The sequence below is a fragment of the Stegostoma tigrinum genome, chromosome 1 (assembly GCF_030684315.1).
Source record: "Stegostoma tigrinum isolate sSteTig4 chromosome 1, sSteTig4.hap1, whole genome shotgun sequence".
Lineage (NCBI taxonomy): Eukaryota > Metazoa > Chordata > Chondrichthyes > Orectolobiformes > Stegostomatidae > Stegostoma > Stegostoma tigrinum.
The window spans coordinates 67,297,301-67,310,753 of NC_081354.1; the positions used below are offsets into that span (position 1 = coordinate 67,297,301).

Below are 13,453 nucleotides of genomic sequence, written 5' to 3' on the forward strand. Positions count from 1 at the left end.
GAGGGGGCAACTATGGCTGACAAAGGAAGTTAGGGACATCATAAAAGTGAAAGAAGAAAGCATTCAATGTGGTGAAGATTAGTAGGAAGCTAAAGGATTGGAAAGCCTTTAAACAACAGCAAAGGATCACAAAAAATTTAATTAGCAGGGAAGAAGATGAAATATGAGAGTAAACTAGCTAATAATAGGAAAGAAGAGTGCAAGAGTTTTTTTTATATGTATAAAAGGTAAGACAGAGGGAAGAGTGTGCATTGGACTGCTGGAAAATGTGGCTGGAGACGTAGTAATGGAGAAAAAAGAAATGGTCGAAGAACTGAATAGGTGCTTTGCATCAATCTTCATGGTGGATGACACCAGTGGCACACTAGAACTACAAGATAGTTGGGAGCAGAGAAGAGTGTAGTGGGCATCACTAAGGAGGAAGTACTGGAGAAGCTAAAAAGCCTGAAATTGGATAAATCTCACAGTTCAGATGGACTACACTTCAGGAGGAGCTAGCTGAGATTATGGAGGCATTGGTGGTGATCTTTGAGGAAACGTTGGAGTCAGGGAGGCTCCCAGAGGACTGGAAAATGGCTAATGTCACATTCCTCTTTAAGAAGGGAAAGAGACAGAAGGAAATCACAAGCCTGTTACCCTGACCTCAGTCATTAGCAAGATTATAGTGTCCATTATTAAGATTGAGATTGCAGTATAATTGGAAGTGAATGGTACAATAAGGTTAGGTCAGCACAACTTCATCAAGGGAGATCGTGCCTGACAAATCTGCTGAATTCTTTGAGGAGGTAGTGAGCAAGTTAGACAAAGAGAGCCAGTAGACGTGATCTATTTGGATTTCCAGAAGCCCTTTGACAAGGTGCTGCAAAGGAGGTTGCTAAATAAGAGTAGTGCCCATGGAGTTAGGGACAAGGCACTGGCATGGATGGAGGATTGGCTGACTGGCCAAAGGCAGACAGTGGGCATAAAGGGGTCATTTTCAGAATGGCACATGGTGACTAATAGAGTTCTGCAGGGGTCAATACTGAGATTACAGCTACTCATGTTGTACATTAATGATCTGGATAAAGGAACTTGAGGGCCTTGTTGCTATGTTTGAGATAACACAAACATAGATGAAGGGGTGGGGAGTGTTGAGCAATTGGAGAGGCTGCAGAAGAAGTTAAACAGGCTAGGAGAATGGGCAAAGAAGTGGCAGATGGAATGTGTGGGAATGTGTGAGATTATGCACTTTAGTAGGAAGAATAGAGGCATAGACTATTTTCTAAATGAGAAAGATTTCTGAAACAGAGTGATTTAGGACTCTTAAAGATTAACGTGCAGGTTTAATTGGCTGTTAGAATGACAAATGCAATGTTGGCATTCATTTCAAGAGGGCTAAATTACAAAAACAGGGATGTCCTGCTGAGGCTGTATAAAGCTCTGATCAGACCACATTTGGAATATTGTGAGCACTTTAGGCCTCATATCTAGGGAAGAATGTGCTGGCCTTTTCACCTGCAAATCCGTGTGGCTCCCATCAAACACAGGATTGGCAAGGAATTAAGGTCAGGTTTTCTACTTTGGCTAAATGTAAAATAACCAATATTAATTTAATCCTTCATATGCATCTCTGCCGTTTGTGATTTGCATCCATTTCTACATCACAGTTGCTGTGTGTTGATGTATATGAACCACCAACATCAAATACTTATTGTCAGACACAGTAGATGAGTGAATTGAAAGCTGTGGTGTTTAAATTATATCACCCTTGTGGTCAGGGACAGAGGTCTCCAATACCTGTCCTCATATACTGACGTAGAAAAGGATTTGCACTCCTGTAACTTAAACTGACACACACTCAATGTTAAACAAGGAGCTCTATTTTTTGGAAAAATATTAATTGATCCCTCCGGGATTAATTTTTTGATTTACGCATTTAAGAAATTTGTGCAGTCTCAATAAAGTGTACACTTTATCTGAAATAGAAATGCTTGATTGCAACAGGATGAACAGGATAAAATTTCCGAGTTGCGCAGGAAAGCTTTGAGAATTTGCCATCATAATTGCTGAAGAGGTTTCTCAGAGATTAAATAACAGCAACTTGTGTTTAATGGTTTCCTGGCCTTTGGAAAATGTACCAAAACACCACCCTGGAGCATCAGACAGAATTTGACATTAGGGCAGGGCCGTTGGGTAGGGTTTCAAGAACGACTTAATGAAGAAAACGTGTTTGAGCGGTTTGGGAAAACGATTCTGAGACACCCAAAGCCATGCCTATCAGCTGTGGAACACTGAAAATTGGGATTCCTCAAGAGTGATCTCGGAGTGATGTAGATATTGATGTAGATTATTATGTTACATATCGTTTATAATAAAAATCAGTTCTGAAAATATTGTGCCAAGTTCTAATAGAATATGCACTTTATTTTGTATCCTTGAGTATAATTTCTGATAGAATCTTTGCAATATCCCTCCTCAAAGAAAGACTGGAACCAGAAAATGATTTATGCTTGTAGCACAGGGCCAGAATTCATAGCCATTTGGGAAAAATCTATCTTGTTGTCTGTATTTGAGTTTGAGTTTGATTTATTATTGTTGTCACATGAACAGAGATACAGTGAAAAGTGTTGTTTTCTCATCTCAGCCTCACGAAAGGTTAAAATAAGGTAAATAGTCATAAATTGTAGATTATGTCAGATAGGTGCAATTCCAAGAAAATGGACCGCAAAAATAATTGAGAAACTAGAAGCAAAATCCTTACACACAGAGTGATTAAAATGTATTCTGTTGTTGAAGTCGGTTCATTACCAGGATTCTACCAGGCCTTAGCAAATGGACTGTGAGGTAAAGCAGAGGGATAGAGGAACAAAGTTAGATGGGAGGGGATGGAGGTGTCCATAAGTGTTGAGTTATGACTCATGGTCAATGTATCAGTATACCTTCCAGAGACATTCTCATGGCATTATCATGGTGTCATAGCATGTGACATAAGGATATATGTACATCTTAACTTGGATCACCTGGAGCATGGCACGCTGTTGAAAGAATGCCACTCTGCTGTTACCAATTAACTTAATATTGGACCAGACATTAGGTATCTGAGGAAAGCAATTTTGTATATAATAGATAACATAATAAGTGTGTGCTGGATTCTTCAATACAATGTTACCCACACCTAGTTTCTATTCTTAAGAGGGATAACAAATGTATTGTTGTATCAGGTAAAATACCCTGCTGGAGATAAAGAAAAGCCCACATAATGATGTGATTACATGTCCATTGCCTTTCCACTACCACTGGCATTTTACCATTGGTGGGGAAGGTGGTGCTTAGTTATCTCGCCCAGAGGCCAACTGCAGCCCTGACGTAGCCAACTACGGCTCACCTAAAGGACTCCCTTTCACTACCGAGACAGCATGTGGTCCATCACAAGGTGAGACTGTTAGATACACTCGAGTGATAACCTTGTGGATTTGGGGTGTAATCAGACAGAGTAGGGTGGTAAAGCTCCTGGTGCGGAAATGAAAAATTTTGTTCCGGCCCTTTTGTCAATTAACTTTTTTTCCTTTATGGCTGACAGATATCTAGATTTGCCTTAATAGATTCCTATATTACTGTAAAGTTAGCAAAACTAATGCAGGGCAATAACTTTGAAGCAATTAGTTTGGCCAGATGCCTACCAGTTAATCATGACTTTCTGCAGAAATGACAGGAACCACACAGAGCCGTCAGGCAGAAATGGAACATATGAGGCTAAGAGTTCAGCCTGCCCAGACTGACCACTGATTGCAGACCTTGTGTCTGTTTGAGGTCATGGATTGTTATCTTGAGCAAATGCCTGACCATGAAGTGTTAATGCAGCTCCCACCCACTGAATTCATTTTCTTTAAGAAAAAGCTGGAACAAAGAGAGTGCAAAGACAGGACCATACAAGAGAAAATATGGGCTACTGTCTTCTGGCTTGGTACTTGCAGCATCCTATGGCTATTGCTTTTCTTTTCCTTCCATTATAATATTGAGCAGCTAATTAAGTAGGGCATTCTACCAGTTGTTGTTGACCAGTATGTGATAAATCCCAGGTTCCCTGAAACTAAAGCATCGGTTCAGCTAGTGATGTTCCAAAGCATAAGCACAGTGGTTTCTGGGATACACACATGGGTCTTTTTATGTATGATTAAACCAAGTGCAAACAGATACATGCTACCATGTATAAGAAGGGCTTTGTCTTTCCAAATAGTTTAGATGTATCAAGTGAATAATTCCAGCCAAAATATACCCAGATAGTAGGACTAAATTACCTCTAATTATTTACACACAATACACATAGTGGTTTTGTGTAAATTATAATGTGAATTAATTTACTTTAATACCCAAGTACAAAGTCAGAGGAAGCTCAATGGTTTACGTTAGCTTGCCAAATCAGAGTAGACCTGTGATACTGGGGTGAGGGTATTGGAAGCGAACAATAACCTGTGTATGATCTATTAACTACTTGGCCTAAAGCAGTTTTCTTGTAAATTTTAAAAGGTATTTGTATGTATGCTTGTTTAAAATATGACTGCTATAACATTTTGATACGTGGCATGGAGAAATGGTTGGTTGTTGGGGGAGAGCTGACTGAATGGAACAGTTTGAAGCTGGAGATCATGGGTTAAATCTTCCAATCATATTTGGTGAACCCCAGCTGAATATTCTTCCACTTCCTTCTCATCCCTCCGTCTACCATTCCTATCTCTTCTCATTTACCCTCATGTAGCATGGGTACCATGCCACTGTTGAAATTTGCATGGTTATAGTGCACTTAGCACCCTCTAGTGGTATACTCCTATAATAGCCCTGGTTCAGAGCTTCCACGCACTGTTCGCTAATGTATTTGGACACACTTCCCCAGCACCGGCGCACTGCTGAGCTTGAACTAAACAAAGGATGTGACAGGTCTCTTGTATCTCAAATACCCATGATAGCAGCAAGGCCAAATATTTTATATTCGACATTCTTTCATATTGTATATGTACAAAAGTCAACATCTATGATCTGGTCTGGTAAAAACAATGCAAACACATTTTCAAACTGCCTATGCATTAAGACTAAATACACAGAGTTGTCATTCCTATTTAAATTAAGCTTAATAATGTCTAAACATTGTGATGTGGTTTCACAAACCAGATGTTCTGAGATCAGTTAAAATTGCTTCTTGGTTCAGCAGAGCAACAGAGTGAAAGGAGCTGTTTATTTCATTTGTACATATTACAGATGCCTTTTGAATTGATAGCTATTTTGGGCTGGACCTTTCCAGCAAGTTGGTTTGTTCTGTGTTGTCTATCTGTCATGCTGGAAATACTCAGGTACCACCCACATAGAAACAGAACGAATGTACTTGATATTAACTTGGAGCTAAAGAGGAAGCAGTAGGAAACTGAACTGCTTTGAGCTCAGGAGAACAGATTTGTTGTTGATCTGATTGGCATTTATATTGCTGTTTTCAAGCTGCAGCCAGTCAGATTGAGAGACTGACTTAATTGTGTGATAGGATTAACCTTCAGTGCCAGGCCAGAGTTCGTGAGTAGAGAAGAGAAAGAAGGGACAGGAGGAATGGGGGCATTAGGAAAACTAATGGGAAGATTAGAGGCATCTCAGGACAGACGGAGACTGGAAAGGTTGGGCACATCTCTATTCCTGGGGGCTGGCAGCAGGTACTGAGTCCAGATTTACAGAGGGCCTGAAATATTCAGCAGGCCATGGTTGCATCGAAAATGGTAGTTACATCTGAGGCTTGTAGCCTCATGATAGCGCTTGAATTTCTAAACAGCTAGGAAAGAGGCTTAGGGTTGGGAATAAAAACAGAAATTGTTTCAGAGTTCTGAAGAAGCTGCAGGACCCGCTGAATTTTTGTGGCAATTTCAGTTTTGTTTTCTGATTTCCAACATCCACATTACTTTGTTTCTTTTTGACTTAGGGTTGGGATTCATATGAAATAATTTAACACCATTCCCTGATCCAAAAATTACCCGTTGTTCCAGTTCACCTCTCTTCTTCCTGCCAAAATGCAAACCTGATATTTTCTCAAACTGTGCCTTGTCCGCTAAGTTTTGGCCTGTTCAATTAATCTGCCTGTTTCTCTCCATGGACTTTTTAAGTGATCCTCACCACTCACTTCCCACCTTTTATTTGTGTCATCCACCAACCTGGCTGTAATGGTTTCACTTGCCACAACCAAGTCATTAATATATATTGTAAATAATTGTGGCCCCAGCATTGATTCCTCTGGCACTTGCAAATGGCTGCTTCCCCATCCCCCCCATCTCCTTTATACCAATTTTGTCTTCTCTTAATTCTTCAATCCTCCATACGTGCTAATTTTATAATTCTAACAACATGGGGCTGTCATGCTATTAAGTAGTCTGCAGTGTGGTACATTATGGAGTAGCTTTTGAAAATCCAAATATTTTGCATTCACTGCTTCCCATTTATCTATCCTGCTTTTCAACCTCTTCAAAAGAATTCTAATAAATTCGTCAGGCCTGATTTTCCATTCATGAAACCATGCTGACTCTATTTTTGTGTATTTTAAATACCTGCTATTACATACTTAATAAGACACTCTAACATGCTCACAACCACAAATATTATGCTCACCTCTCTATAGTCACCTGATTTTAGTCTCTTTCACTTTTTAAATGTGTTTTACATTGGGAGATTTTCAAGCTTCCAGGACTTTTCAGAATCAAAGTGTGGTTACTTCCTTTAATGTCGTGAATTCCAATCTAACCAGGGGTCTAATAGGTCTTTAGCTCCATTAGTTCTCCTAACACACTTTCTCTGGTCATATTAATTATATTTATTTCCTGCCCACATTTTTCCCCTTGATGATTTGGTAATTTTGGAACGCTATTAGTATCTTCTACTGTGAAGATTGATGCAAAGTGTTTATTCAGCTCCTCCTATTTTCTGGTTGCCAATTATTATTTCCCAGCCTCATTCTCTAACGGTCCTGTGTTCTGTCTCTTCTTTTCTATATATTTATAGAACCTCTTACTCCCTGTCTTGATATTACCTGCAAGATGACCCTTAAAGTTTATTTTCACTTTGTTATTTTTTGGTCATCTTTTGTTGTTTTTTAAAACTTCCCCAATTATCTCGTTTACGACTAACTTTTGTCACATTGTGTGAACTTGGCTTTCAATTTTATCCTTTACTTCCTTGCTTAACCATGATTGGTCTATTCCCTTCTTAGAGTCTCCCTTCCCTTCAGTGTGCTAAATACTTGTTGTGAGTCATGACTATTTTCTTAAACATCTGCCGTTGCTTCTTGACTACCTTCGCTTCTAAACTCCTTTATCTGTCTCCTCCAGCCTCAAACATTTGTAAGTAACCTTATTTAAGTTTGGCACAATTGGGTCTGATCCAAGTTTCTGAACTCAAACTAAATGTCAGATTCTACAATGTTATGGCCATTGATCCCTTAGGGATTTTATTTTACTCTGCGATCATTTATTACATGTACTCTTTACACATCACTGAATCCAAAACAGTCTGGTCTCTGGCTGGAACCATTTGATATAGTTCTACGAAACTCTCCCAAATGCACTCTACATCTAACAACCCCTTCTAGTTTGATTTATGCAATTTACATGAAGATTAAATTCGCTCATTATAAATGTACTGCCTTCTTTCATGCCTATATCCTGATTTATTTTCTCTCTGCCTGACTGTATAGCTACTGTTAGGCAGTCTATAGACTTTTATGGCTGTTCTCTAGCTGTGTTTTTCTTATCTTTCAGTTTTTGTTTATTAGTTTTAAAAATCTTGGAGATGAGAGAATACCGTTGTTTGACTGGAAGGGGCAGATAGAAGCCTGAAATCATGGGTTAAATCTTTCGCTTGTAATTGCAAACCTTATCTGAAACCCATCTTGCCCCTCTCCCCTTGTATCTAACTCCTCCATCTGTTGTTATATCTTGTCACTTCATCTGCTCGAGTTTAAACCCCATTTTATAAATATCTTACAGCTGACTGCTGCAGTTGTTGTCTTTTCCCTGGTGAATCACTCCTGTGAAATGCCTGGGGACATTTCATGACAGTAAAGGGGCAATACAAATATAATTAGAAATTGTTGTAAAGCCACAGTAGATTAACAAGTCTGTATGTATGTATGTGACATCAAGTTAGTACTAAATGCTAACTCATCTTACTTTCTACGAGTAATGACGGGCCTGCTGTGTTTCTACAGCATTTCTATTTTGTTTTTAATTGAAATAGTTTGTCGCTTTCCATTAAGAAATGAAAATGTGATGTTGCACAGAAATAAATATCCAGCTTGTTAATCAATTCAGGCAACTTGATTGATAGGGTCAATGGGCATCTATTACACCTGAAACCTTAATCCAAAACTAGTCCTTGTCTTTAAGCAACGAGATCAGAAAGTTTTACTTATGAAGCTATATGATCCACAGGGGAAAACAAAGGGTTAGTTTGACCACTAGATTGTAAATGAAGTCTCTTTAATTAAGGGGTTCTTTAATTATTTCACTGTAATTAAGTAGCTCCATTAATGAAATTTGTTTCTCGTTTTCTTTCAGATCAGCATATTTATGACACATTTATCCAACTATGGAAATGATAGACTGGGACTCTATACGTTTGTGAATTTGGCTAATTTTGTCCACTGCTGGACCAATCTGAAGCTGCAAACCATGCCTCCTGTACAGTTGGCGCACAAGTACTTTGAACTCTTTCCAGAACAAAAGGACCCACTCTGGCAGGTATGTTTCCAATTTTCTAGAATCAAGTGTGCTACTAGCGCTGCAGATAATAGTCTCACAATGACTCACTCCATTCTCCACCTCCACTCTGCATACAACTCTCTCCTTACACAAGGGTTCTCTTCACCCTGTTAGTGACTCTACCTGTGTAAAGAATCTGGACCAATTTTCATAGCTGGAAGCAACCAAAAGCACAGCTAGAACAAACTCCCACTAATCTTACTAATTATTATATTTTCCCCTGATCTTTTTCTTTAATCCATAAGTGAAATGAAGAACTCTGGCATTAATAATAAAAAGTGTAATTGACACAGTAGCAGTTTGGCAGGAATCAGAGCTAAAGCTAAATTCTGATTCCAAGTAAATCTGAATCATTGGAAAGTTGAGATGTTCATTTGCTTTTGAAAGTGTGCCTTTCAAAAAAATACTGGAAACATGACCAGCAAAGTGTCTTTGGCATGTCCTGACTACATAGATGCAATCCCATTATGAAAACAATGTCTGTATTGTTGTGAATGTGAATAGTATCAGAAAGTGGTTACTTATTTGAAATTATATTTAATTTTCAGTACAGAACATCAGGTGGTGTAAATTGGCTTCCAAATGGAAGGGAGGTGCTTGCAATAAGGAAAATTTGTATTTTTTTAAGAGACCTGGGCCACAGATGTGCATCCAAATTGCCAAGTCATTTAAACCTGTATTTTCAAACTCCCATTTATATAGAACCTCATCTCTTCAAATTATCTCAAAACATTGCATTTTCTTTGTAATACCTTTCTCTTCCTGTAATGAGCAATGATTGCTGTGCATTTAGTTGCATGGGAAACATTCAGTAGTGATGTATAGGATCTTTCTTTCTGTTGTACCATTCTTTGCCATTAAGATTCAAGCCACCCACAAACTCTAGGCGGGCAAGATTTGAATATTTTCTGCAGTTTTTCAACAGTGTCATAATTTAAACTAGAAACTCTTTTCTATTTGTACAGACTAATTTCCATGCAACCTCTAAAGCGCACACTCAGCCTTTCTTCCATTATACTGACTTACCTGCAAAATCATTTGGTTTTCCATGTCTATCTCTATAAAGACAAAGCTAACTTTTTTTCTGCAAGGAATTCTACTGGTTTAACACTGTGCTGAATTTTCCTCTTTTCTGGCAGAATCCATGTGATGATAAACGACATAAGGACATTTGGTCTAAAGAGAAAACCTGTGATCGTTTACCAAAATTTCTGGTTATTGGACCCCAGAAAACAGGTGAGCTTTTATCTCAAGGTATGAAGGCTTGCCCATGCTATCCAAATAGGTTGCATGATGAATAGCTATTTATGTGAACTGCTCCATTAATCATGTTCGAACAATACATTTGCTGGTAATATAAAATATATAGGCCTGAAATAATTTATTTTATGTGATAGCCTTTGACCTGGAAACATTAGAGTAAGGAATGTTTATATGTATTTTTTCATGTGAAATGTGTAATTATTTTTAAGAGTACACGGATCATTCCAATTTTCTTGGGTTATAAGAAATATTGGTTTGCATGACTGGAAGACTGTTCACCTGGAAGCATTACCAACAGTAAGATAGTCAAGAAAGAAGCCAAGTGGCTGGCAGACACAAAGGAAAGCTACATCAGACAAGTTGAGGGTGAAAGCAATTGCTAAGGAGATACAGACACAAAGAAAACACATACCAAAGTAGGAAGAGGAACACAGAGTCTTCTGGACAGACGCAGAAGCAGATCACTCTCAGGGAGATAATCAAATGTGAGGCTGGATGAACACAGCAGGCCAAGCAGCATCTCAGGAGCACAAAAGCTGACGTTTCGGGCCTGGACCCTTCATCAGAGAGGGGGATGGGGAGAGGGAACTGAAATAAATAGGGAGAGAGGGGGAGGCGGACCGAAGATGGAGAGTAAAGAAGATAGGTGGAGAGAGTATAGGTGCGGAGGTAGAGAGGGGATAGGTCAGTCCAGGGAAGACGGACAGGTCAAGGAGGTGGGATGAGGTTAGTAGGTAGCTGGGGGTGCGGCTTGGGGTGGGAGGAAGGGATGGGTGAGAGGAAGAACCGGTTAGGGAGGCAGAGACAGGTTGGACTGGTTTTGGGATGCAGTGGGTGGGGGGGGGGGGAAGAGGTGGGCTGGTTGTGTGGTGCAGTGGGGGGAGGGGACGAACTGGGCTGGTTTAGGGATGCAGTAGGGGAAGGGGAGATTTTGAAACTGGTGAAGTCCACATTGATACCATTAGGCTGCAGGGTTCCCAGGGGGAATATGAGTTGCTGTTCCTGCAACCTGCGGGTGGCATCATTGTGGCAGTGCAGGAGGCCCATGATGGACATGTCATCTAGAGAATGGGAGGGGGAGTGGAAATGGCTTGCGACTGGGAGGTGCAGTTGTTTGTTGCGAACTGAGCGGAGGTGTTCTGCAAAGCGGTCTGCAAGCCTCCGCTTGGTTTCCCCAATGTAGAGGAAGCCGCATCGGGTACAGTGGATGCAGTATACCACATTGGCAGATGTGCAGGTGAACCTCTGCTTAATATGGAATGTCATCTTGGGGCCTGGGATAGGGGTGAGGGAGGAGGTGTGGGGGCAAGTGTAGCATTTCCTGCGGTTGCAGGGGAAGGTGCCGGGTGTGGTGGGGTTGGAGGGCAGTGTGGAGCGAACAAGGGAGTCACGGAGAGAGTGGTCTCTCCGGAAAGCAGACAGGGGTGGGGATGGAAAAATGTCTTGGGTGGTGGGGTAAGGATTGTAAATGGCTAAAATGTCGGAGGATGATGCGTTGTATCCGGAGGTTGGTAGGGTGGTGTGTGAGAACGAGGGGGATCCTCTTAGAGCGGTTGTGGCGGGGGCGGGGTGTGAGGGATGTGTTGCGGGAAATATGGGAGACGCGGTCAAGGGCGTTCTCGATCACTGTGGGGGGAAAGTTGCGGTCCTTAAGAACTTGGGCATTCCGGATGTGCGGGAGTGGAATGTCTTATCGTGGGAGCAGATGCGGCAGAGGCGGAGGAATTGGGAATAGGGCATGGAATTTTTGCAGGAGGGTGGGTGGGAGGAGGTGTATTCTAGGTAGCTGTGGGAGTCGGTGGGCTTGAAATGGACATCAGTTACAAGCTGGTTGCCTGAGATGGAGACTGAGAGGTCCAGGAAGGTGAGGGATGTGCTGGAGATGGCCCAGGTGAACTGAAGGTTGGGGTGGAAGGTGTTGGTGAAGTGGATGAACTGTTCGAGCTCCTCTGGGGAGCAAGAGGCGGCGCCGATACAGTCATCAATGTACCGGAGGAAGAGGTGGGGTTTGGGGCCTGTGTAGGTGCGGAAGAGGGACTGTTCCACGTAACCTACAAAGAGGCAGGCATAGCTGGGGCCCATGCGGGTGCCCATGGCCACCCCCTTAGTCTGTAGGAAGTGGGAGGAGTCAAAAGAGAAGTTGTTGAGGGTGAGGACGAGCTCAGCTAGGTGGATGAGAGTGTCGGTGGAGGGGGACTGGTCGGGCCTGCGGGACAGGAAGAAGCGGAGGGCCTTGAGGCCATCTGCATGTGGAATGCAGGTGTATAGGGACTGGACGTCCATGGTGAATATGAGGTGTTGGGGGCCAGGGAATTGGAAGTCCTGGAGGAGGTGGAGGGCGTGGGTGGTGTCACGGACGTAAGTGGGGAGTTCCTGGACCAAAGGGGAGAAAATGGAGTCCAGATAGGTGGAGATGAGTTCGGTGGGGCAGGAGCAGGCTGAGACGATGGGTCGACCAGGGCAGGCAGGTTTGTGGATTTTGGGAAGGAGATAGAAACGGGCCGTGCGGGGTTGGGGAACAATGAGGTTGGAGGCTGTGGGTGGGAGGTCCCCTGAGGTGATGAGGTCGTGAATGGTGTTGGAGATGATGGTTTGGTACTCGGGTGTGGGGTCATGATCGAGGGGGCGGTAGGAGGTGGTGTCGGAGAGTTGGCGTCTGGCCTCGGCGATGTAGAGGTCAGTGCGCCATACTACCACTGCGCCACCCTTGTCTGCGGGTTTGATGGTGAGGTTGGGGTTGGAGCGGAGGGAGCGGAGGTCTTCCCGTTCTGCAGGGGAGAGGTTGGAGTGGGTGGGAGGGGTGGAGAGGTTGAGGCGGTTAATGTCTCGACGGCAGTTGGAGATGAAGAGGTCGAGGGAGGGTAGGAGGCCTGGGGGTGGTGTCCAGGAGGAGGACTTGTGTTGGAAGCGGGTGAAGGGGTCAGTGGAAGGAGGGTTGGGTTCCCGGTTGAAGAAGTAGGCATGCAGGCGAAGACGGCGGAAAAACTGCTCTATGTCCAACCGTGACTGGTATTCGTTGATGTGTGGTTGTAGGGGAACAAAGATGAGCCCCTTACTAAGGACTGACCGTTCGTCCTCAGTCAGTGGGAGGTCTGGGGGGATGGTGAGGATGCGGCAGGGCTCAGTGTGGCTGTCTTCTCTGGGGTTGCTGGCTGTGGAGGTTGTGGGCGGAGCGATGAGGTCGTCGGCCGTGGGCGGGGTTCCGTCGGCTGTGGGCGGGGTTCCGTCGGCCGTGGGTGGGGTTCTGTCGGCGTCGGCCGTGGGCGGAGTTCCGCCGGCGTTGGCCATGGGCGGGGTTCCGCCGGCCATGGGCGGGGTTCCGTCGGTGTCGGCCGTGGGCGGGGTTCCGTCGGCGGTTGGAGGATCGGGGTGGGCGGCAGCAGCTGCGGTGAGGGTGGTGTGTGAGGTGTTGTACCTGGACGTGGAGG

General features: G+C 43.1%; 1 protein-coding gene across 13 annotated transcripts in view; it reads left to right on the plus strand.

Moving 5' to 3' along the window:
• The window catches only part of ndst3 (N-deacetylase/N-sulfotransferase (heparan glucosaminyl) 3), a 989,735-nt gene that overhangs the window by 952,616 nt on the left and 23,666 nt on the right, over positions 1 to 13,453 (plus strand). For all 13 annotated transcript variants that reach the window (XM_048537072.2, XM_059646033.1, XM_048537017.2 and 10 more), the window contains 2 exons: positions 8,559 to 8,741; positions 9,902 to 9,998. In XM_048537072.2, coding sequence (XP_048393029.1) covers positions 8,559 to 8,741; positions 9,902 to 9,998 — 280 coding nt within the window. The remainder of the gene's footprint in view (positions 1 to 8,558; positions 8,742 to 9,901; positions 9,999 to 13,453) is intronic.